Genomic DNA, 26,253 nt, shown 5'->3' on the forward strand with positions numbered 1-26,253 from the left:
TATCAGCGAGTATAGAGGGTTGTACAGTGCGTGAGCATAGCCGTGTATTACGGGTGCTTGTGGGGATGGGCTGAGAGTTGATGTCGGTTTGCAATGTACGTGCGCGCAACCTGATGCGCCTTGAGGTACAGCATTGGATAGGGAGAAGCTTGCAGGGGTGGTGCTTCTTACCTTCTAGGCACGGCATCGGAATTGGGCACACGGCAGACGAGCAGCGAAGAGCTGCAAAGAGCACAGGAGGCCTTTTCTCCTGGCCTTCTCTCGTCGGCTTCGCCTCTCGGCCCACTCCCCCTCCATTTAAAGCAGGAGGGGAGGGGCGGGCGGACCGACGTAGCAAATCAGGACCTTGGGCTGCGGCGGTGAACTTCGTGGCTCCAGCTGATCCTATTGTTGTAGCTGGAATCATGGAGATGCAGGCATCCATCTTAGATGGAACTGAGTCGGCTGAACACGCGGCCGTGGGCGGGCTGGAGCAGCAGCCTGCTCCGAAAGAAAAGTAAACAGCTGATCTGTATTCCAGCTGGTGGGGGCGGAGAAGTGCTCGCAGCGGAGCTGCAAAGAGCACAGGAGGCCTTTTCTCCTGGCCTTCTCTCGTCGGCTTCGCCTCTCGGCCCACTCCCCCTCCATTTAAAGCAGGAGGGGAGGGGCGGGCGGGCCGACGTAGCAAATCAGGACCTTGGGCTGCGGCGGTGAACTTCGTGGCTCCAGCTGATCCTATTGTTGTAGCTGGAGTCATGGAGATGCAGGCATCCATCTTAGATGGAACTGAGTCGGCTGAACACGCGGCCGTGGGCGGGCTGGAGCAGCAGCCTGCTCCGAAAGAAAAGTAAACAGCTGATCTGGATTCCAGCTGGTGGGGGCGGAGAAGTGCTCGCAGCGGAGCTGCAAAGAGCACAGGAGGCCTTTTCTCCTGGCCTTCTCTCGTCGGCTTTGCCTCTCGGCCCACTCCCCCTCCATTTAAAGCAGGAGGGGAGGGGCGGGCGGGCCGACGTAGCAAATCAGGACCTTGGGCTGCGGCGGTGAACTTCGTGGCTCCACTGATCCTATTGTTGTAGCTGGGGTCATGGAGATGCAGGCATCCATCTTAGATGGAACTGAGTCGGCTGAACACGCGGCCGTGGGCGGGCTGGAGCAGCAGCCTGCTCCGAAAGAAAAGTAAACAGCTGATCTGGATTCCAGCTGGTGGAGGCGGAGAAGTGCTCGCAGCGGAGCTGCAAAGAGCACAGGAGGCCTTTTCTCCTGGCCTTCTCTCGTCGGCTTCGTTGTGTTTGTGTTTGTCGACACTGGCATGGCTCTTATCTTTCTTCGAGTGGGTCGATGCCACTTTCACAAATACTTTGAGCATCTTTAGTCTGAACCTCTCCCACTCGGCCAGTGTGGCCGATTTGGTCGGGCACGAAACCCGTTCCAGGGAGGAACTCGACGATGAAGATGGCAACCTGTGGCGCCTTTTCTTTGACTGCAGTAAGGAAGTTGACGAGTGGTGTGTGCCACTGCGTGATCGGGACCCTTTAGCTTTCTTCCGATGAGGAGAGTCATCTCTCGACTTGTCGGAGGATCACTTTTTTGACTGGTTTGTCCAAGGGGATTTATGAGACCTTCCTGCAGTTAGCATCCCTTTACTCTCTTTCAGGGTCTTCGCTATCATCGATAGGCAGGACCCACACTTCGAAGTTGAATGAGAGGATCCCAGGCACCATAGAAATACCCGGTGGGGGTATCTAAGGCACATTTTCTGCCCCACAGTCATGGCTTTTTTTAACCCCGATATTGGAATTGATGATGCTGATGAAGATGCCATTTTCACTAAGTGAAAGGTTTCTAAGTCAAGGAACCGAAGCGTGCAGATAATCTGAAGCGTCTGCTCTCACAGAAAAACGGAATTGAAGCCAATAGTCACTGCGCGGGCTATATACCTTCAATGATGTCGATACCGAGACAGAGGCCGCCCTCGAGGGACATCGAGATGACCGACATCGATGTGCAGCGCCCCCTGCAGGAAAACATTATCAAAGTAGCTAAAGCTGGATATGAAGATATCATAAAATGAGCAATATGTGGAAGAACACATTCCATTTGAAAAGGCCACATTTCAGTAATTCCTTTTGGTATACCTAGGGGTGCAAAAGGCCTGTTCTTTTAATACAAAAACTCTTTCATCCTTACTAGGAGGTTGAGATATATCAAAATGACAATAAGCCATTTCCTCCTTTAACCTAGTGACAAGAGTATCCCTCTCAGAGGAGAAATACTGTGTCTCACCCTGCAAAATCTCCCCACTACCCAAGTGATCCTCCCGCACTACACCACCCCCAGGATTGGGATCAGGAAGTGTCAGCCCTCTCCTGGCACCTTGGGAGGAAACTTTAGGCACGTGTTTGGTGGAGGGTCCGCAGGATTCCCCACAGTGCCTATGATGCTATTTGTTTACCTTTTAAATGCTTCATTCTATTCGATTCACTGCATTCACGTTCTCATTTGATAATGGATATGCGTTTCGGCCCCAATCATATATATATGTACAATTGGTTATATCCCCAACTTAATTATGTTATATGCATATGTTAGTATGGGCATCAGCCCTATGTGGAAAATTAGTTCATCACCCAAACACAAATAAAAAACGTAGACATAGTGTTCTCCTTTTACATGCATTTGGGGTGGTAATGCCATGTTGTTGTTTAGATACATACTTCATCATCATGTTGTGTTTTATTTAAAAGAAATCACTGTTTGGGTATTTACAATAGTGGACCTGAATGATCCAATAACGCGAGTGACCTTGAAAATCCTTCCGCTAGATCACCAGTCTGCGGTCCCATATCAGGATCCCAAATCACAGGCTAATCTGAGTCACTTCAGACTTACACATCCTATTGACTTGTACTATTGAGACATTCCACAAATTGTTGCAGGCTTGAATTACTTCATATTGTGATCCACATGAGAAAATGCTATTATACCTACTCCAAAATCACACTATATCATACGTCATGTTAATAGAAACTGTATGTGCTATCGTAATGTCTATATATTGCGTGCATGTCCTTAAAGGTAATTTGTAGAATGTCTCAATAGTACAAGTGAATAGGAGATAAAGAAAGGAGATCATGTTAAAAGGATAAATGACAAATAAAACACATTATATTGAAGTAAGTAACTATACAACAACATATCATTATCTCTTCAAATGCATGTAAAAGGAAAACGCTAGGTCTAAGTTTTTATTTGTGTATTTATTTGTGTTTGGGTGATCAACTAATTTCCAACTCATTTTCTTATTGGGTGATCAACTCATTTTCCACGCACGGGTAATGTCATACTTACATGTAATCCAGACTTATCATCTGGATACCACAATGTCTTCCATTGGTCTTATCGGAATGGATAATCTTGCATATAACATGGCTAATTGTACAAATATATGATTGGGGCCCGAAATGCATATCCATTATCAAATGACAAAATGAACGCAGTGAATCAAATAGAATAAGGCATTTAAAAGGTAAACAAAAAGTGTATTGGCACGCAACGTCATTGCTGCCTTGATGCTTATCATAAAAATTAGAAGTTCCAAGACGTAGGCGGTCTCCCATACATGCGGAACGTGGGCGTCGTCTTGAAACAAGACTCATGCAATTGTAGGTAAGAGTGAGGGGGGATCTCTGTCTCTTGAAATATTATGCTGCCCCTAAAATACAGGGAACCATCTCAAGTATGTTCTGTGTATTTACTTTCATAGGAGATTGAAATAATACAGAGTTTGTAACTGGAGAGCAGTCCAACCGTTTAGTCAGGACTTGGATGGGCCCACAGCCAATTGGTAAATATGACAATAACAGTAATGCAGCACAATACTCTATGTAGCACAGTACTGTACTAAGCGCATGAGGATTATCTAACTGTTTCTGATATAGGCATACATAATACTTTCAGATCTATCATATTCAAACCTCCTCCCTCTCAACAATTTGGGTGAAATTTCAAGACAAGACGTAAGCATTTGAAATTGACAGCCAGGCATTAACACATGTTCAATGTCATGTGCATTAACATCCATTGATACAGATGTATATCATTTAGCAGATTCCGAATTAAGATATCAGTGAGCGCTAAACAGGTATCCTGACTATCAATGAAACTTTATAGATGAAAGATACCATGAGGTATCAATCTTCATAATCAATCTTCATAATCAGGAATACTTTCTTTTTGAGCTCCTAGATTGAGAAGCATCTTTCAAATTTAGACCAGAGGGAAGTTCATGTGGGTTTCTAGATGTATGATGACATTGAATAAAGTGGAGTATGCTTATTATGCATCAAAAACATCATAGTTATGTTTACATTTAGGCATTTATAATGCGCACCTGGTACCCAAGGGCTGATGGGCGCAGACTTACAAACAAAAAACATAGAAAGCAGAGGAACATGGCAAGAGTCAAAAAGATTTTAAGAGCCGGGCACATATGAATAAAGTTCTCTAGGCAAAAAGCAGGGTCTTCAGCTGCTTCTTAAAAAGTTATGTTGTGGCTATAGTTCTTAGCATGGGTGGAAGGGCATTCCAAGCATTTGGGGCTGCTACTTCAAAAGGAACTCTGCAGTGCCTTGTTGGCATTGCTGCGCAGAACTCTTAGAAGGTTGGCCTTATCTGATCTTAAGACCCTGATATTATGTTTCATAACAAAAGCTTCTGTCAAATATGAAGACATTTGACCCATAATGCATTTATGAGTAATAAGAAGCCGCCTGAACGATACCCTTGCCCTAATCGGGAGCCAGTGAAGACGCCTTCTAGCCTCAGACACGTGATCCCTTCTGTGGGGGCCTTTCACCACTCTCACCGTCCCATTCTGGAACACCTCGAGATGTTCAAACGCTAATTGCGATATGCCTACCAATAGGCTGCAGCCATAATCCAATTTGGATCCGATGATAGCCCTGGCCAAGGTTTCTGATTTTTTTTCGGATATAAGTGGGCGTAGGAGGCAAAAGAGTTTGTAGATGATGAGATCAAACTGTTCACCTTGGTCTTCATATTCAGATGTTTGTTCAGATATATCCCTAGGGTCTTCACCTTGTTCAAGATCTTGATAACACAGTTATCCAAATTGAATTTCTTATAGTCAGCCCCCAGTTTCTCCAATTTGCTAGGTGAGCCCACTTGGAGAAATTCTGTTTTAGCAATATTCAGGACCAGCTCATTGGTGACCATCCAATTTTGTATTATTAGATACATTTTGTTGATATAGGCTTTGTCCTCTTGATAGCAGCCCGCAATTACGTATCATCTGCATAATTAGCAAATATGATCCCCTCCTCTTCCAACATCAGGAAGAAGGGGATCATAAAGATATTATAAAAGCATGGTGACATGGCTTTGCTCCCTGTGGGACCCCATATAATAGAGTTATAAGATCAGCTTCTGCCAACTCACCAGCCACCCTGACTTGTCTATCTTTCAAAAAAGAAGATATCCACTGAATTGCTTCCTCAGAGAAATGTGCCTTCTCCTTTAGCCTGGTGGACAAGACGGAATGATCCACCAGGTCGAAGGCTGCAGAGACGTCTAAAATAATAAGGAGACCAATATGTCCCTTGTCCATACCTTGGAGGAGATGAGATTTAAGGGCAAGAAGGGCCGTCTCTGTTCCATGGTTAATATGAAAACCTGATTGATTTTTATGCAAAATTTGTTTGTTCCAAAAATACAGAGATTTGGTTATACGCGACACGATCTAGAATTTTTAATAGAAAAGCAGTATTGGTGATCGGTCTGTAATTAGATGGTGTTAATGAACACAGATTGGGCTTCTTCAGGAGCGGTGTGATCCAAGCATTTTTTGTGTTGTCTGGCACCTGATTAAGCCGAAAAGAAGCATTGACAAATTTCTTAAGTGCCGGGATCAGAATGGATTCCTTAATCATTGTAGAGGAGCAAGGATCTCCTTTGCAGCTTGTGCTTTTAAGTTGGCTAATTGTTTTGGCTAATTCCTCTTCAGAAATTGGCATGAATCTGAAGGTGGATAGTGCTTTATCCTTAGCCACCAGACATTGTATATTATCTTCCTGTCCTTTTATACTGATGGCGAGTTTTTTTATCTCTATTGTTTCTTTCATTTTTACTAATTTGTTGGACATGGGTAATTGAATTTCTGTACACCATGCCTTAGTTTTAAAAATAGGATGTTGTATAGGGCCTGGAGTATGTGATTGTAAAGAGCTTTTTAAAATTCCAAAAGATTTAGCATTAATGATTCTGTCATTCAATGATTCCTTTTTTGCTATAAGGATCGCTTTTTTAAATTCCGCTGCAGCAGCTTTATATAGTTCTAAATTGCTTGGATCTCTGCATTTTCCCCATGCTTGAAAGAGTTTGTTTTTCTTGGTTTTAAGTTCCATCAAATCATTGGAGAACCAAGTGTTTTTATGTTCTGTTATTTTTAGTTTTGTTTTAACTGGAGCAAACTTCTCTGTAGCTGCCTTTAGAGAGCTTAGCATTTTAACTGACTTGTCTTCAAGATTAGTTAAATTTCCAATTTTTTGTTAAGGGCCTCGGCCCAGGGGCCCAGGATTTCTTTATTCACATTTCTTTGACTTCTACTGGCAACATATGATTTAGGCTGGATTAATTTTTCATTAAAAAATCCAACTTGTGAGTGGAAAAATATACAAAAATGATCTGACCAGGGACAAGGCCGTACATCTACATTATTCACAATCACATTAAAAGTGGATACCCAATCCAAGGTATGACCCTTGATGTGGGTAGAGTCTCTGACATGGTGGGAAAAACCCAGAGCGTCAAGTGTGTTCTCCATTGTTTTGGCAGTAATATCTAAATCACTGCCCAACCAGAGATTAAAATCTCCTAACAGAACAAGTTTTGTGTTTGGTTCCAGGAATGATAAGAGCAGACTATTAAGAAGCGTTGAGAATGTAGGGTCAGCTGTGAACATTCAGGGTGGTTTCAGCACTAATAGCTATTTTTATAAGTAACATTTCTGAACCTGGAATGGTGTACATTTTGGATTCCCATGTTTTAAACCTATATATATTAATAAGAGCTAATAATATTAACATATATAGATAACTTGATACCAATATGAAAATAAATAGTGGAACACCTAGAAGAAATTTGGAATGAGTTATGGAGACTCTTATTTTATGATTTTCATTTTATTATTATTTTCATGTATCTGAAATAATTTCAAGATGCTTTTTGTAGCACTTTGTTTTCTCCTACTTTCAACTTTGTTTTGTTTCTCACAGGTGTACATAAAATTGCAGTGATCAATGTCTCTAATGGGCCTGTATTTGCTGTTGACTATGTAGCAAATGTGTATAGCCTAGAGGAAGCCAAATGCTTTGGCGAAACATTATGCACATGTGCTAGTGGGTTAATGTTGGCTTCTTAGACATAACTACTATTACTTTTTCAGGAATAAACCATAATACTTGTACCCGTTCGTCTGTAGTTTGAATGATATAATTAGTGACCGCATCACAGTGGGGGAGAATTTCTTCCTTTTAATATACAAAGTAGCTTTGCTGAAAGTCTGGTTCTTCATAGACCCCCTGGTGTACTCTACTGCCAGGTTTCCTCTTACTCCTGCCGGGATTCTCTCATGTAAACATTTGCTTTCCTCATACACAAATTCTAATGACTTGCAATGCATAGTATACTCTACTGCCAAGGCTTTTCTTTACATGCAAACACTTGTCCTCTTTTACACAACACTTTTAACTTGAAATGCCTGGTATACTCTCCTGCAGGGCTTTCTCATATGGCTCTCACGCACGCTGACAATCTCTTATGTTTGTTCTGGTCTGTTTCTTTAAGAAATGTGGCAACTTTTGCTCTGTCTCATTTGTTTCATTCATCGTTATTTGCTTTTGGTTCCATTGCCAAAATGCCCCGCTGTTCTCTTCTCCATCACATGGACTCACCGGTCTGCTGTAGCAGGTACTGCTTTCCCTGCAGTGAACCTGAAGCGGCTTGCTGGCGTCCCACTTTCCTTTTTCAGGATTGCTGCCTCTCCGTCACTCAATTTGCTCTCACTTTTCTTTTCCACGCTTCCCCAGGCTGCAGCAGTGCGTAGGTGACATTTCAGTATTGCTGTGCATCAGGAAGTCATCCTTCTTCTGGCAATCTCGCGGCATACCATCCTCCACAATCTGCCTTCTTTGGTTTCTCCCATGAGCTGATTGGCTCTACAGAACTTGTACTCGCCCAGCAGTCCCTCGGTCTGCACCAAGAGGACTCGACCTCTCCAGCCAGCTCGCTTGTGTCAGCTGGTTTCCCAGTTTAAATGTCCAGCCAGCTGATATGCACTTGTAACAACTAGAGCGCTGCTTGCGTTCTCGGTCATTACTGATCTTCATTACTCAGCTAAGTTTTCTCGTGGCAGTATCTCTTTCATTAGAAAAAGGAAAGTCAGTTTGCAGCAACTTGTAAGCAGAGTATACATAAGTTGTGTCAGTAGTTTTGGAGAGGGAATAAGGAGAGCTATAGCATGCCATTAAGGCATGGGGAATGGAAGGGATACCCTTAAAAGGGAAGGGGGGATACCATATCTCATCCAATGATACCATGACACTCCCCTGTGGGTTACCTCCCCCCATGTGGTCCTCCCTCATATAGCTGCCCACAGGGTCAGGATCAGGTAGCGGCTGCCTTCCCCAGGCCACATAAGGGGAAGACACCACCAGAAAAGGAGTTGGGGTGAAGACACCACCAGAAAAGGAGTGATGGTACCATTGGATTCATCACAGTGGCTTGACTTTGTTAATAATGTTTCATATATCTGCAGGTTTGACATGGTGGACTTTGGTATACTATTGTCAGAAGTTGTAGGTGTTTCTGAACATGCTATAGGCTAGCTTCACCCTTTTCTGAAGGACTGCTTTCAACATGTCAAATGAGGGAGCCGATTCTCTAATCCAGTTCTATTTTCCAGCTAAGTCTCCCTGGGATCATCTTTGCCCCAGGTAATCTTTAATATACATATTCACCCCCTCATTTCCATCTTTACTAAATGTAATCTACAATATCTTATGCTGATGACATTCTTACGAGTTTGGCGTAAAACCCGCTGGTAGGTGGTGGGCTACCTCCAACCCCATAACACTCCTTCCGCTGCCAGATATCCTGATGCCACCAGAATATCATGAGTGGCTGTGGAACAGTAAATTCACATTCCCGTGGTGTACCGTAGGACTCCACAGGAATGGGGACACTGAAGTACCAGCACTGTTGCTAACGGTGCCAGTGCTTTACAGTGAAAACCCCGCCGGTACTAGCCTGAACTCCCGGCAGGTCAGTCCTTTCAGAAGTTCCTTGCCCCTACGGGCAGACTCTTAGTTTGGCAGTCCGTAAGGGGTGCTGGTACGTTGCTATCTGCATCGTCATTTCCAGACCGCCAAACTTCCAATGAGGCCCATTGTGACTCTGAAGTGCATCAATGGATGATTACAAATAAACTCCAACTCAATCTGCCAAGACAGAGGTTATCCTCTTGGAACCAAAACATCTGCTGGCTGACTCGGCGTGAATCCCTTCCGCATCTTCCCAGTTTGATCTGCCCGCCTGCTTCGCGTTTACGCTGAAAAACCTGGGCTGTTTCTGGCAGTCCAATGTGGGCTGCAAGGAACAAGTCAGGCTGCAATTCAATCAATTTTCCACAGACTAGGTTTACTACACTATGCTCCTTCTGTTTATTTCATCTGAGTTGCATCCAGCTGTGGTTGGCGCCTTAGGTAATTCTAGACTGGATTATGTGAATGGTATTTTAGCTGCCATTAGTCATGAGATAACGTGTATGTGTGCAGGCTGCTGAAAATGCTGCAGTCAGACTCATTTTTCGAGTATCAAAGTCTTCCCCTGTTTTTTCTCTGTGAAAATCACTCCACTATCATCCTGCTCGTCCTCTTCGATCCGCAGATTCATTTTCACAGGCTTTACCTTCCTCCCACTGCATCTACAGCGGAGAGAGATGCTTTGCTTTATTGGTACCTAGTTATGGAATGTTCTATCTCTTAGAAGTTTCACATTCCAAATTATATTCCAAAAGACTTTTAAAAATGTATTTAGGTCATTTTGTTGATTATGTTGATTTACTTGTTCCCATTTTCTGTGCCTAGTTTCTATTATAAAACTACTTTTTTATGACCTTCCCATCATGCTGGAAACCGCTGTAAAATCTGTGCCCAAATGTAGTTTGTACATCCCAACTGTGCGTGAAAAATGTACAAATCTAACTGTGAACCAGGAGTCACAGTTATTATACAGCTGGGTTTAAAGCTCTGTGCCAATGCTTGCTTTTGTTCATAAGGCTTAATGTCATACCTGATGTATTGTACTATTACTAGTAATATTGTTTATTTTACATAAAATGAATAAAACGAGACCAAAAAGGTACATACAAATAAACACATTAAAAAATAAAAACCATAGCAATACAAATAAAAGAAATTCATCATAATGAAAAAACGTTAATTAGCACTGAACTAACAAATCCATTCAATAAAAATCTTATTCACTTAATTTGGATTAATATTAATTCAGTGTTCCCCTTTCAATCAGATTAACCCCCAAAACAGCCAAAATTAATCTCGTAAGGGTCCAGCACACTTGATAAACATACTCAATTTGATAAAAAATATGGCCCACCCATTGTTTAAATTTAAAAATTCATAGTAATGGAACTAAGTATTTATGGCGTGGAAGTTGCCACCAGGGATTCAGCATGACGTCGAATAACGAGAAGTGCAAGATTCGAAAGTTTAAAAAAGTGGTGTTCCTAAAGGGTGCGCAGAACAAAGGTACTAAAGTCCCGGGCGCAATACCTCTTTATTTATTGGCCCAAATGTCATGTCTGGCATGGGGCATATAGAGGCATCGGGAGGAGCTGATGCAGAGTTGCGCTTCCACGCCCCCACCCCTACAGCGGAAAGGTTTTCTGATGAGCAGTTGCGCTGTGAGATAGATATCAAAGACGAGAAATCTGTGGGAAGAAGGAGTCCATTAGAATAACTATTTACGAGGGTCCTTCAGTAGCACTTCTGCCTTAATGACAGTAACCTATCCTGACGAGTGCACACATTTTCATCGATAGAGAAGACCCAACATGCAAACTGAGTGAAGAAGGTAAGCTGAAGGGGATAAAAGTGAAAGAGAGTGATAAATAGACAGATAAAGAGAGTGCGAGAAGGTGGATGCTGGAAAAATATAGGCAGTGGCAGACGGATGCCTGGATTGTGACAGGAAGAGATTGAGGGGCAGGTGGAAATGCAGTGAATGGATAAATATATAGAGAGAGGGTGAGTGTGGTGTATCAGGTTTTACTTACAGGAAAAAACCCATGGTCTGATGCATGTTATTATCGTTGTGGAGATGTTCTGGGTTTGGGATGCTTCATGCGTTTTCTCCAATAGATCCCAAATGTCAACATTCCCGTCTTCTTTGCCAATGAAGAAAACTCCTGCCCGCGATAAAGACCAGTGTCCTGATGTGTATCTTTTCTGAGAGGAGCATGATCGAAGAATAGGTCCAGTCTGAAATGATCAAAAAAGTCACATCAGAATGTGTCCATGACCAAAGGCACTTGAAACATTTCTTACCGATTTAATTTTAGAAAAAAAGTTGAACTTGACAGTTTGTGAGCTTTTATTTTGAATTGGTTCTCTTTCTATTGCTGCCATGGAGACAGCTGTACGTATCCATCCATAACGATCAACCTGATATTCACTACAACCGATCACATACAAAGCAACCCCAGAGGCAGTCCACATACATAGGCCAATGATACCATAATGAGCTTCAGGCCTTTGACTTTTAACCAGGAAAATTACATACTTTACCAGCCCTGGCCCTCACCTGAAATGTACTCTGAACACTTTAATTATCAATCATTCAACAGAAAATGTATTGTGCTTTCTATATCAATAAAAACCTAAATGTTCAGTTCCCAAAGTATATTAGAGCATAACAACAAGTAACACAAACATTATGTTTCACTCCTTTTCTTTGACAAGATAAACATAAATGACAAATACTTTAAAACGTGTTTTCTAAATTCTAATAGAAGAAGAACATTGAATTACATTGGCGGACACCGATTCCTTTTAAACCATTTTGCACAGCATACAGGAAGAGAAATTCAAATCCGAAACATCCTTTAGTGAAGGCAAATGCATTTGGGGTTCACGAATAGAAATACTAGGAGCTTTTAAAGCCAAATTGCAATGCAAGGGAAAGACCGCCTTGGCAGATGTTTATGTTTCAAAGAAAGGTGTATTTGTACTTTAGTGGTACGAACAAAGCGAGATGGCGATTGTTGTGGGCCCTAGTGTTCCAGGTTACATTTGGGTGGTCAGCAAGGGTATGGCAGGAGCACCAGAAGAAGTGTGTAAGGGAGTGTTCAGAGAAGGTTTGGGATGTAACTGTATTAAAGTTAAACGATGGTGCCAGGCCAACCAAGTCATCCACGTACAACATGGCGATAAGTGGACAATCACCAGGTTTTCGGAGGAAATGTGCCTTTGCTCTCAAACAGGCAGGAAGATTTACCAAGTACAAGTTGAACAACAGGGGAGCCAAAACACAACCCTGTTTGACTCCCCTGTTTAGCAACACTGGTGGTGTCAGCGATCCCCAATTGTCCAAACGTACACACCCACACTAATATTGCTATTTAGCTGGAACATTATTTGAAGCAACCACCTGGGACATCCCAGTTTGTTTAGTTTTAACCACAATTGATCCTGGTTTAGTTGGTCAAATGCGGATCTAAAATCCACAAAGATTACATATAAAGAAGGGCCTTCCCTGCGATGTGCCCCGTGAATCAAGGCATCCAACGCTCCTACATTAAGAGCTGTGGCTGATCCTGGATGAAATCCAGTCTGATAAGTGTAAAGAATATTATTTTAATACAAAGGTGGTGAAGAAGATACCAGTAATGTCCAACATGGACAGCAGTCAGTACTTTTCTGTGACCGTCTGATCACCTTTTCTATAGACTGGTATAAGAACCAAATGCTGCCAAGAATGTGGTATTTTGCGCTGCCATCAAATCTTTTTGAACAAAAGATGTAACAACCGGGTCCAATCTTCTGGGTCTTTCTTGAGGACCACCTTGACTAGGCCATTAGGGCCCGGGGCCCTTGAGCATTTCAGTCTTATTATTGCTGTCTCAGTGTTCTCTGGATTTATCTCCAGGGACCAGGGCAATGTGTCTCTTTTGATAATGACCAAAGCCGCGGTCTCAAAAAGCATTTTTGTTTTAATATATGACCTCTAGATTGTTCCTGATATGTGGTACAACAGTTTAGTTGTATCACCTTTAGCCAAGGTTAATATTTGCCAGATAGATCGGGTGTCTCAACTATTGAGTGCCCAGATAAAGCATTCTTTATACTTGCCTTGTACCTCTTCAACCAATTATAATAAGTGCCTTTTAGTTTGTTAATCATTCTTAAGGATTCACCTGTCAGGCTAGCCGTATATATAATGTCCGTGATTTTGCTGCACATCTTGCGCTTAGCATTTCGAAAGATTACGTCAAAGGGTCCGTTGTTTCGCTTGTTTAGGACCACATTTAATTTTTTCGGTCAGACACCCCAATCTTCGATTTCATTTGCAGTACATTATTTAAACTAAGTCAAATCGACATGCCCCATCCCCAATATAGTTGGGCCAGCATAAACGATTTCCCTCATGATTGGGGACCACATTTTGACATTTAAAAACACTGGTCTCGTTGACTTCAAAATTGATGTTTAAAGTGAGGATTGCTAAAATCATTTACCAGCACCTTGAAACCAATAACCCGCCCAGTAGGGCATTATTTCATGTGTAATAATATAGGGTGGCCCAACTGGACCCACTTGACCAAGTTGCCTTCTCTGAGCGGTCATTCGTGGTGTAACCACTGAGTAAGACTAAGTCACACTGCTTAAAAAATAGTAACCATTGTTTCCCCCGAATGTTAGAGATCTTATGTGCCATTTCACTTCTCGCCACAACATTCCAATATAATGCAGACGGATCTCTGTCAATGCATCTGGCATTTAAGTCTCCACACACAACCACAACGTCTTTTTCCACCGACATTACTGAGTGAGAATCAAATCGATGTATTCAAAAATGTAATCTGATACAAATTTACCAGGGCCGTGATAAATATTAATCGATGTGCGCTTACTTTTTTCAGGTACCCCAGGTTTCATAGAAACCGCAACAGCCAATACGTTGCCCCATTTATCCTCAGGTAATATAAGGGTAGAGTTTAGTTAATTTTTAACCCGAATCTTAAGACCTCCAAAAGCGCAGCCCTTTCTTAGCTTTAATCTGATGGACTTGGAAAGCGTCAAGATTAATTGGATACATCAGTCATGTCTCTTGTAACACAAATATATCAAAGCACAACAATATGTCAAAAGACCCACCTTAAGAAAGGAATTGGGAAAAACCCCTGGTGTTCCAACAAGCGATCTTGCATTTTCAATGCGTAGAACCCCCTCCCCCCATGATGCTGGTAGAACACTCTTAAGCCATTCCCACCCTTAAGCCATTCCCACCCTTGCACGTCATCGTACTTGGGGTGAGGTGTTTCCAGTTAGTTTTGTTACTCCATAATGTTTAACACTCTGTTTTCCTTTACATTGAGGACATATAATCGGTTTGGGATAAAGGACTTTCTTATCCAAGATGTAACCCAGGTACCTTAATGATACCTGGTGCGAGCGTATTAAGGATACAGATTCCGGTAAGAAACAATGGATACGAGAAATATTCCCGAACATTTCACTAAGGGGTTGCACAAAATCAAAATCACTTGAGTTCAATATTCTTAACAATGGGATTTTGTCGAAAAGCTTCACCAGTACATAGCGGTTAATACCTCTTTTAAGGTTGTTAGCAAAGTCTGCCCCAATTGTGACTACTTTGGGATCAAGATCCACGGAAGTACTCGCATTACAGGTATCCTTCTGTTGTAACACTTGAGCAACAGTATTTCAACTTTTTGTATTTGGGGATCCTTTGTCACAGGGAGGCGTAATCTGAGACATCCGTATCAGTACACCTATGCTCAGGTTACTAGGGTCCTCAAGCTCGACTGCTGTCCTACATTCGTTGTCTTTCACTAACCAACTGGTTAAGGTTCCCATATTTTGAGCTGACCTTTTCTTTCACCGGGCTTCTCTTTTCCTTCGATTTTTGGATTGAACACATGGAACTGACATAGTCATAGAGTTTAAGGGAAGGTTGCACGTTATGTCTGGTACTGCTGGCTGTGAATTTTTTCCTTTCATCTGCTTCCATTCAAGGCATTTAGCCAGCCGCCTTTACTTTTATGTGGGGTAACTAGCAGGGGCAGTTACATTTTCCTAGATTATCTTTTCTTCTTTCTGGGAGCCCACCAGTATAGGTTTGATGTGCAAGGGAGAAAGATACGGCTGCTTACAATTTGCTTGCAAGTTTCTTGATTTCAGCTCATGAACAAGAGTCACGCAAGTTTAAAACTATGTCCCCTTGCTGTTTAAGGTCTTCAAGAATCAGTTTGCACAGTTTAGGTAATATTTTAATTGCAAATTTAAGGACCTCTACACCGAAGGTGGTGCTTGCTTCAGAAAGGTCACTGGCTTGACTATCCGCCGTTGAAGGTGCATTCGTTTCCACAGATGCTATATTCTCTTGTATGGATTCATGGAACATAACCACTGCATTTGTCCATTTTGCTTTCCTTGCCAATTATTCCTCTGCGCATGCACCCAGCTGCGCTTTATTCCTTCTCTACAATAAATTGGCATGGCACAGTATTTCATATGGCAAACTTGGCCGCAGTTTTATTTCCATAACAACAGAATTATTGTACACATTTGTGAACTTCAGTCTGCAAGTGTGGCGCTTGCTCCGTGCCGGATTTCCCTTGCTTCCCCCTATACTTTTGTATAGTAGGCCCCCAACTCCCCCGACCCTTTGTACCTGAGCCTATCCTGCCCGTGCAGGTGTCCGTGGGTGGGGAGAGCGCCGTTTTTGGGGGAAGCTGAGCCTTATTCGTTACCACCAGACGCCCCCGCCGTTTAGGCCCCCAAGAGGCGCTGGTCCGGAAGAGCGAAGACCCATTCCGGTTTCCTTCTGGCTCATCCGGAGTCTATCATTTGTGCTTGGTTGCCCAAACACGCCAACAACTCCTCACACCATCCTGCCCGTCCTGCGATAGCGACGTCCAGGTGTCACCCTCCTTCCCTGCCCTTTCGTGGGTGGGTGTTAAACGAAATCCTTCTGTCACGGCGAGTCCGCGGGGTCCCACTGCAGGAGCGAGATGTTTCTGCAGTCGGACCCTGCTGCTTATAAGGCGGCTCGCCCCGCCCACTTCTTTTGTTTAGCCCTTCGCAGGCTTTTGGGTTGTTTTGGCACCTTGGCGCTGTTCCGCCCCCTGCCCTCCCCTTTCCCAGGGGGGGGAGGGTAACCAGTTGTAAGGGACATGACCCTGCAGCGGTTAAACTGCTGCCTCCTCCATTTTGCTTCTGGTCTTTCTCGTCAGCGTCAAGTTTGAGCTAGCCGAAAGCATTTGTTGATTGGCCGTAGTTGGATGTTGATAAGGTCACTCATTAACGGTAAAGAAGGCGAGGATTCACGAATCGCTGTGTGCTTGGCTGTCATTTGGGTGCAGTTCTGTAGGGCGTAACATAGCTCAAGCAATGAATTGTTATCAATGTCATTTAGTGAGTTACTTTAACTCACGTGATGTTCAAGTGTCCCTGTCATGCTCACCTCTGGGCAACGCTGCCGAGGCACCAAGAGAGGCCTGATAACCTGTGCCCCATGGCAGCCAGGCTTGGGGGAGAGGGGCGACCAGCAGCCCAACAAATGGGGCTGAGCTCCCCGCCCCACCACTGCCACAAGGTGACCTGCAGTTGCCGACCGGCATGACTAGAAGGAAGGAACACCTCGTACTTCCTTACAAATTAGGTGACAGGCGACAAGATGCGCAGAAGCAGGGGTGCAGGGCTACAACAAAGAGAAGGACCCCCGGGTGCTCAGACAGTCGGCCCCTGCCGGTCTGGGGGCTGGCACCACAGCCCCCCGACAAGACACAAGGGCCCAGGGCCCGCCCCTGGGTCCAATATAAGGGCTGCTTTGCAGCAGAAAAAAACGCGATCCAGTTTGGGTCCCTGCACGGGGACCCAAACTAAAGAGTACTTTGCGTACGTAGAGTCTCTATCTTTTTGAGCATTGCCCTGCTCAAGTCAAACCGCTCAACTACAGTTTGGGAACTGGAGTTTTCAATTACGTCGTTCCCAGCGTAAAACGCCAATATTTATATTCCTTTCTATTTCCCCTTCTACTCTTCCGCAAGTAGAAGCGCGGCGAAGAATTTGTAAAAATGTGGAAGCTCATCTTACCTTGAACAAGGTATCATCTCGGCCAAGCCGTGGAGCGGGAGCATCAGCGTCTTCACCAAAGGCAGTGGGAGGATCATCAGCGTCTTCACCAAAGGCAGTGGGAGGATCATCAGCGTCTTCACCAAAGGCAGTGGGAGCAGTGCACCGAACATGAGCGGTGTTCTGTAATATTTGGTATCCCATACGGATCCGGTATCCCCTGGTATTCGGCTGGGCGGTGTTCTGTAATATTTGGTATCCCATACGGATCCGGTATCCCCTGGTATTCGGCTGTCTTCGGCTCATTGCTGATTGGCTGCATTAAGCCTGAGCAGTGGCCCTTCTTCCGAGCTGTCACAGACATAAGCAGCAGAGCACCGCCCCAGCGGCCTCCGTTGCTGTAATAGATAAAACACGGTTCATTCTGAGAGAAAACTTTGCATTAAAATGCGAGGCTGTCTTTGAGGAAGCCGCTGATGTAAAGCTTTCTCTCAGAATAATAAACAGTTATTAATCTATACCCACAATGGAACGAAGCTCGGCATTACATAAACTTTAACTTGTCATTAAAATACGAGGCTTCGACTGAAGCCATTAATGACTCCTTACAGTTCATGAAATGTCGAGCTGCACTTTGTGGTAATAACAAGACAGTTACATCTTATGAAAAGCCTCCCTATATTGTCTTGTCAGTGGAGTATCCAACATTGCAAGATGTGGTGGGGGGGCAATTCCAGGTTGTCTCATTCGCGCCCACAAACCGCCCACCCCTGCCCCAAGCTATTTTATTGGTAACATTACTAGTGGCATCTCGCATTTTAGCACAACAAAAAAAAAACGGCATAATCATTACAGATGCAGGGAACTCATCTATTATAGCCCTGTCCAGGCGCTCTGAGGCAAAATGCATGCACATCTCCTAATTTGCATATGGATTGCACCAACAGACATTACTTCACAGAAAGCACATGCAAGGAGCATCATCAGTCTTTGATATTTGGAGGCGCCATGCAACTGACTTTAGAATAAGTTGTCATAAGTAAGCCAAGTGGCAAATAATTTTGTGTTGCTAAATACCTAAATTGCACTGTTATATATGGAGCAAGTCAGGCTTTAAAAAAAATAACAGCATGATATATTAAAGTTTTGAAGTGAATCACTTACAGAGCTGCAGATAAGACACAGTCTGATTACATGATCTGCCCAGGATCACACACTGGTTAAATGGTGAAACCGGGATGTGGACAATTTAAACAACTGAGCACATCTTCACAGTTTTAGTTTATATAGATATTTATTAATGTTTCCCTTTGCATTTCATGTGCTTAAATAATACTTTATTTATAGCAATGCCTTGGAAGCAAAGCACATTACATAAGAAACTACCCTTTCATTATTAACTTTAAATATACATCATTATAGAAATATGTTGAGCAATAAGAGGATGGATTTGGTTTTATTGTCCCCATCCTGCATGTAAAGTCACAATAGCATCATGCAGTTTAATGTGAGCTTAACATATACCCCTGGGGTAAAGCCATAGTCATTATTTCATAAAGCCTGCAGCATTATGCAACCTTCTCACACATGATCACTCCCTGCCACGCACATTTCTAAAGGGACAAAAGTCCCTGCTAATAGTCCCCCCTCCCTCTCAGCAGTGCCTAATGGCTCACATTGAAATGCTCTGTTGACACAGAGCAACCTGCGAGCACCTCTGCTACTGCCTGGAGCTCCTTGGGACATTGTCCTGCCAGAGGTTTCGGAAAGGGTAAGGTGTCCTGCTGCCAGGACAATTACTGTGCTGCGCAGGAATTACTCTGCACACATTGTCCTGTAGGGGGAAACCTTTCCTGTTGGGCACCCTCATTGAGGTGCCGAACAGGAGAGGTGGCCCACTGCCGAAAGTCCCGGTCAGGTTTTCAAAAGAGTCTGTGGGGTGGCAGCGTGCCCCTCTAGCCCTCACTCTGTACGCCACTGTGTCCAGGTATTCTCCAGCCGATCAAGATATGAAGCTTTAGAGTCCCTGGTGCCACATCTATGAGTTCATGAACCACCCTTGTGCATTTCACCAATCCTCCTGATTGATGGGCTTTAACACACCACATAAGACTTCCTCCATTAGCTTCAACTCTTTTTTTGTCAAAATGTTATATTCAAGAAAGAGCGTGAACAGTAATTTCAACAAAGTGATACATCCTCATCATATACCACCACAGATTCCTTACATAAATCAAGAAATGTAAACTTTCAAATAAAATTTTCCATCAAAGAGGCACTAATAAAAACAACCACAAAAACAGCAATACATAAGGAAAGTCGGTGGGTACAAGGTGTGTCTGTGACAGACAGCAACAGGAACATCGACAAGACGGAGCACACTGATACAACAAGCATTAGCAATGCAAACAGTTTGGGCTTTTTTGTAGGCATGGCAAAGGCACTTGTCAGGCACAGTCATATTGGTATTAACTGCCCATTGGTAGTTGCAGGTGCAAAATGGTGGCAGTACCTGGGCATCTAAGCAGTGCCCGGCAAGTTCCTAATATTATACACAAGCCAAAACTGTTGGCTTTGCCAATGCTTGTGCTTAACAGGACTTCAATGAAATGAACACAGAGTGCTTATAAATCAAGTGGCTGAATGCAGACGTGGCTTCAGCATTATTACACCAGTAGCGTGTTTACAGCAGCAATTAAGTCTGCAAGCTGTGTCGAAACAACATCTATAAGCTGTGTGGCCCTTCTCATATGCAGACACCTGAAGGGTTTCTGTCAAAGAGGCTGACACCTTAAAAGTAGGTACTGGGACAAGGAAGAGGAACATGGAGGTAATATGCCTGAGAGATATGTGTAGAAATAAGCATTTCTAAACATAAAGTTGACTTACGGCTGTGCCGGCCCGGTAACAGTGGTGCCGGTAAGCCTACCGTCACTGTTGTTACCGGACCGGCACAGTACGACTCTGCAGGCAGGTGCCGTCCTGCCTGCAGAGTTTCACGGAAGCAACAAAACCGTTATTAATGGTGACGTTGCTTCCGTGGTCCCCATTCCCATTGAGTCTTATTGGACTCAATGGGAATGGGGACGAACAGAATTACCGGCTCTTGATTTCCCGGCCACCGGGGATGTAATACCTTGGTGTTACCGGGACATCAGGTACTGGAAATTTTTGTCGGGTCTGGCGGCAACCCGCCGGTTTTACCAGCAGAGTTACCGCCAGACCCGTAATGAGGCCCATAGTCTTGTTATTGTTAACACAATACAGTATTATTCTTCATAAAGTACCTATGCTGCTATCACACCTGGCTGGTGTGCATAGTGTAGTTCGCTCCACAAGCAGGAGAGCCCCATGGGAGCAACCTCTCTGCCTGCCGCTCTGTGCTTTTCTGTGCAGCGCCCTGCGACACCCTCACATGCCTCCTCGACCACAAGCGGCGTGCCCTTGTGGCATGGGTCAGAGCGATGCGGGCAACACAGTATGCTGTGCAGAAACATCAACACAGTAGGCATACATGTTGTGCTTCTCACCCCTTACAGTTACTGCAGGTAAGAATCCCTCAATTCCGAACACAAGTGGGATACTACTTTGTTGCATGGGTGCAGCAGGCACGCATTATGTTGCCTCCCTTTTACAATGGCCTGGGCTCAGACCCTGAGTCAGGAGATAAGTGAGATGTTGTGTAGCTGCAAAGTGCCACCTCTTCTCTCCTGTATGTCCTTTGGTCTCACGTCCTTAGTTCATAAGATGTGCATGAGTGGAGTACTGTACTGATGTATTCCTCTTTTGTGCAGATCAATACAGAAGCCCTGCCGGATTACTTGTCAGTGAGTAGGATTAATACAGCCTTCCCTTTCAAAACCCACTGTCACAAGCTTGTTAAAGCACGCTCGCTGCTTCTAGTGCAGTTCTTGGTGTAATCCCCTGGTTTAGCAAAGTCTGCCATACCAGATGATACTCTTAGAAATTGGAACTGTTCCTATATCATCAACCTTGTGGCCGTGGAAGCTGCCAATGTTGTCAACGCTGTGAGGCCTCATTAGAATATGTTTCACCTTGCAAATATTTGAAATAAATAAAATAAAAATTGTACCTACTCCTGCTCATATGGAGATCATGGTAGCAAGTGTATTAATCCTCTCCACAGCAATATTACCAGTCTAGCTATCTTATAGCCTTGTATATCATACATTTGTTAAGAAGGAGATGCATACAGCAGGCGCAGGCAGCATGTAAAAACAGATTAATTGGCATGCATATTAAAGCCATTCAAGGGTGCCCTAGTGATTGTTTGTGTTCCACAGGTGGGGATTATATTTGTAACATGTGTTTATCCCTTCCATGATGATTTTCAGGATGCCATATTGGGTCCTGGAATGGTAAGTGCTTGTCTTTATCTCTCTCTACCTGTCTCTCTCACACAATCTTTGACAAAACACCCTCCATAAACTAAATGTACTCTTGCCGCTTCAATAGTACACCTTGACCATTAACCTCATAATTTCATGGTCTTTGATAGACTATGAAAGTATAAAATGTGCAGTCTAGAGGTGATCCTCAGATCTCTGTGGTGGGGACTGAACCCACAGAACAATCTTACTGGCTCAACAGATGGCCATGGTCCACAATCGCTGTCCATGATCGGTGATGCTTGGCAATGGTTAGCTATGATTGGGGATGATGGGCCATGGTTGGCAATGATTGAGTTGGGGATAGGCAACCGTGGTTGGTTTGGACGCTGGCGAAAGTCAGCAATGTCCAACTGTGTTTGGCAATGGTCGCCTGCTGTCTGATCCTAAAAAACGTTTGGTAATTTGAATAATGCAAAATGCAAAACCTTTTAACTGCAGATAACCAAGACAAAAGACAGTTCAGCCAAACAAAAGCCAGATTCTATATCTGTCTCTGCCAACCCTTATGTCATGCTTTCGCCTACTTGGTGCTTATCTGATCAGGTTTCATTTTGGAAACGCTTTCAAATTGCGTCCCGATCCAAGATGGCGCTCAGATGCTCTTGCCACGCGGTGACATCATCTCGTTCAGATGCTCAGCAATATCTGATACCCGGAAATAAATAGAGGTAATTCAGAAGGCTTCTCGCATTGCAATTGTTTTGTATTGCGGAATGCTAGTTTGCCTTGCGACCTCGTGTTTTCTACTTGTTCCTGGTTCCTATAAAGACAAATTCCCAGGATAACAAACTTACCTGGAACGTCTTCTCAGCACCTTGTTTTTTTCCCCCCTCAAGGTTTTTTCCCCCTGGGACCTGGCTCTCGGGTAGCCGTAGTGCTTACCTGATATCCTGTAATCGGGTTGCATGGTGGCTACCTGAAAGGACAGGCCTTACCTCTTCCCAGCAAAGGAGTCAAGAAGCAAAGAGGTAAGGACTGAACCTGACACCTTATCTCCTAGTCATCATTTAGGGCATTCATTTTGACTCACATGCAGAGGGGAACTAAACCATCACCCCATGGAGCCAAAACATAAAAATTCAAATGTAATCAGTACTGAAATAATTCTACTAAAATAAAAAGTCAAATAAAAAATGAATCAAATAAGAGATAAAAGTAAGGTTGAGTCCCTGTAATATAGCCAGGGGTGTTAATGTCTCTGTTGCAGAGATATACTTGTATCCTATGGGTCCGAATTTCCCATTCCCAATTGGATTGCACAAAGGGTTAATATGCCTGCTCTGATTTGTCCGATACATGCACTGCACATACCTACCATTCTAAACAATGGAAGAGCTGTGGCCCCTGCATTCCACCGCTTAAAAACTTAAAAATATATTACAATTTGCTCCTCATAAAAACAAATTTCCCTTCTTCTGGGTGCTCCAGCACGAGAGCAGGACTTTTTTAATTTAAATAGGGCACTGCTGCTACACCAGAATGGGACAGCCTTTGAAAGACTGCCCATGCTGGTGTGGCAGTGGCACACTATTTAAATGATAAGCTCTCCGCTCCTACACAGCAGCTTAGAACTTTTCATTTAAATAGGACGTTGCTGCTACACCAGTACTGGGTAGCTTCTGGAAGGTTTCCCTGAGCTGGTGTGGCAGCGGTGCCCTATCACCCACCATATACAGAGGGACGCCCTGCGGCACGCCGGGTTTACAGCCGCCCATCTGCCACATGGGGTAGAGCTTGATGAGGTGGGATGTAGCAAGGTTCTGGACCGAACTGGGACTTGCCTGTACTTCAGAGACCTATTCTAGAATCAGAAGACGCTGCTCTAGTATTTTTGTGAGTGGTTGGGGGCTGTGCATCGGGGATGTAGCCGCTTCACTCGTGTGCTGAAGAGGGACACATTGAAACAATCAGCGAGGGATCCTAGCATTCTCAGTGTCCCAAAAACGAGTCTGTTTGGGTTGTAGCTGAAGACTGTGATGGGAGGCAGACCTAGTTCTCAGCTGTCAAACCCTAAGAGGAAGCCACTCCCCAGGGTTATGATCAAGCTCAGTGGGACAACTTGTCAACTAACTTCCAACTCACCCTAGTTTTGGCAGAGCCTCCATTGTTTGTGATTGCCCAGATACAATTCCCTTTCACACTTTCTCTTCAACATAAAAAAACATACAGTAGTCACTCAGTGGCCGATTAAAGCTTGCACCCAATGCCTGTTTACCTGCTGTGAGAAACCTGAAGGTGTCACCCTGGCTAAATCCCGCAGATCTGTCGGCCAGGTGGTCAGGACATGGCCATTGCTATTGGATCCAGTTCCTGTTGGTGGACTAGTGAGGGAGGATCACCTAGATGGGGTGTCCTCGGGGAGTGGGAGTAGGACACTGATGGGTGAGACATGGTATCCCCCTTCCTTCAACACCTTTTCCCCGTCCTCTTCCGTAGGACATTCAAAAACACTGCCCCCCCCTTTTCTGACACGAACACTTTCGCACAACATGAAAGACAATGGACTAACACCAGAGCCGTTTACCTGACTTGTCCCAATACAAGGGTCCGGCAAAAGTCAAGCAATTTATCAGAATCACACACACCCGACGGCCCTTCCCCTTCCCCAGAGGGATAAAAAGGGGAGCAAGAGAGCACAGAAAACACAGTACAAGCGAGGCAGACCGCACAATGAGACAGCTATCAAGACCAGACAGTTCGAGAGGAGGAGAAAGGCGACAACCATCGAGAGGGAGACGAGGAGAGAAACAACCGTGCCCTTCTTGACAAAACCCAGCGAAACCTCTGCAAAAGGAATCCTAAGACCGAGGACAATAGCCCAAGTGTCCTGCAGCAGATGTCAAAGGTACACCGAGCGTATTGACGCTGATAAGCTGGATCGAGGGAGACTCCTGCTACCATGGTCCCGGCCTTGACTCCAGTTGCAAAGAAAACCAAGCGGTTCATCACAGCCAGTAAGTCGTAGGGAACACTGATAAGAACCGGGCTGTGGGGAATGAAAGTTGCAAAGTGGCAAAGTAAAAGAAGTTCAAAGAAAAATTGTAAAGGGGAGACCAGCTACAGTAGGGGACCAGCGCCACGTGGGTGCTGCTTCGAGAAACTCTGGTCGACTCTGATTGATCCTCGTCTGAGTGAAACTACAGATACCAGAAGGCGTAGGAGAGTCGTCGAGATAGCTCAAAGTGGTCATACAGGAGGTCAAGCAAAATCCCTGTACAGTCGAACGCCTTTGACCTAAGAACTATAAGAAAGCAAGGGAAGTAAGGAACAAGTTACTTACCTGTAAATGTTGTTCTACAGCATGGGTCTTGCATGGATTCACATGCTCATGAATATTCCCCCGTCGTCAGGCTGGGAATCCTCGGTAAAGAAAAAAATCAGTTTCAGTTTCGTTTCTGAACTGTCTTTCTACTAGTAACCAATCACTGGTCTCTGGGTCATACTGCCCCAACCAATGACTGCCCTCTACCTAAGCCCCTCCTCTGGCAGCCATCTTCAAATTTGGTAGCACGTAAAGTGGCAGTAGGACCAAGAGAAGAGCCGCAGAGAGGTTCGAAGGAGGGTTCGCATGTGAATCCATGCCAGACCCATGCTGGAGAACAACAGTTACAGGTAAGTAACTTGTTCCTTCTCCAGCACGGGGTCTGGCATGGATCCACATGCTCATGAATACAAGAATACGTGGCAGTACACACATGCACAACCAGGGGAGGTGGCAAGGCTGAACATTAAGCATTTCAACAACTCAACATTAAGCATCTCTTACCTCCTCACCAGGCTCACCTTCAGGCGAACAGGTTGCGCAGCACTGCCTGGCCGACTCTGGACTCCTCCCTAGAATCCTGGTCGACGCAGTAGAATCTCGTGAAGGTGTGCGTCGACCTTCACGTAGCAGCCCTGCAGATGTCCAGCAGGGGCACACCAGACAGGAACGCCGTGGTAGCAGCGATCGCTCTGGTTGAATGGGCTCTCGGACAGCCGGGCAACGGTCGGTTTGCCAACCGGTGACAGTGCATGATGCAGCCAGAGAGCCATCTGGAAATGGAAGCCTTCGAGAGGGCCTTCCCTTGGTTCACAGGTCCAAAGTTCACAAACAGCTGTAATATCTTCCGAAGACTCTTCGTGTGGTCCACGTAGAACTTCGGCGCTCTAGCCACATCCAGCGAGTGCAAAGTCCTCTCAGCCGGCGACAAAGGCGACAGGAAGAAAACAGGTAACAGCAAAGGCTCGTTGAGATGGAAGTCCGATGGCACCTTGGGCATGAAGGAGGGGTGCGTCCTTAGCACTACCCTCGTCTCGTGGAATGTCAGGTATGGAGGTTTACAGAAGAGGGCCTGCATCTCTCCCACTCGTCGTGCGGAGGTGATGGCCACAAGAAACGCTGTCTTCCACGACAGGAACTCCAACAGTGCCAAATGCAGGGGCTTGAATGGCGGCCCCATGAGCCT

At 44.6% G+C, this 26,253-nt stretch overlaps 1 protein-coding gene across 1 annotated transcript in view; it reads right to left on the reverse strand.

Annotated features, from left to right (window-relative positions):
• Positions 1-26,253, reverse strand: part of DNAI3 (dynein axonemal intermediate chain 3) — a 2,012,519-nt gene that overhangs the window by 190,805 nt on the left and 1,795,461 nt on the right. The window contains exon 20 of the mRNA XM_069641699.1: positions 11,351-11,555. Coding sequence (XP_069497800.1) covers positions 11,351-11,555 — 205 coding nt within the window. The remainder of the gene's footprint in view (positions 1-11,350; positions 11,556-26,253) is intronic.

Source organism: Ambystoma mexicanum, chromosome 1q, assembly GCF_040938575.1.
Source record: "Ambystoma mexicanum isolate Mex_15411 chromosome 1q, UKY_AmexF1_1, whole genome shotgun sequence".
Classification (NCBI taxonomy): Eukaryota; Metazoa; Chordata; class Amphibia; order Caudata; family Ambystomatidae; genus Ambystoma; species Ambystoma mexicanum.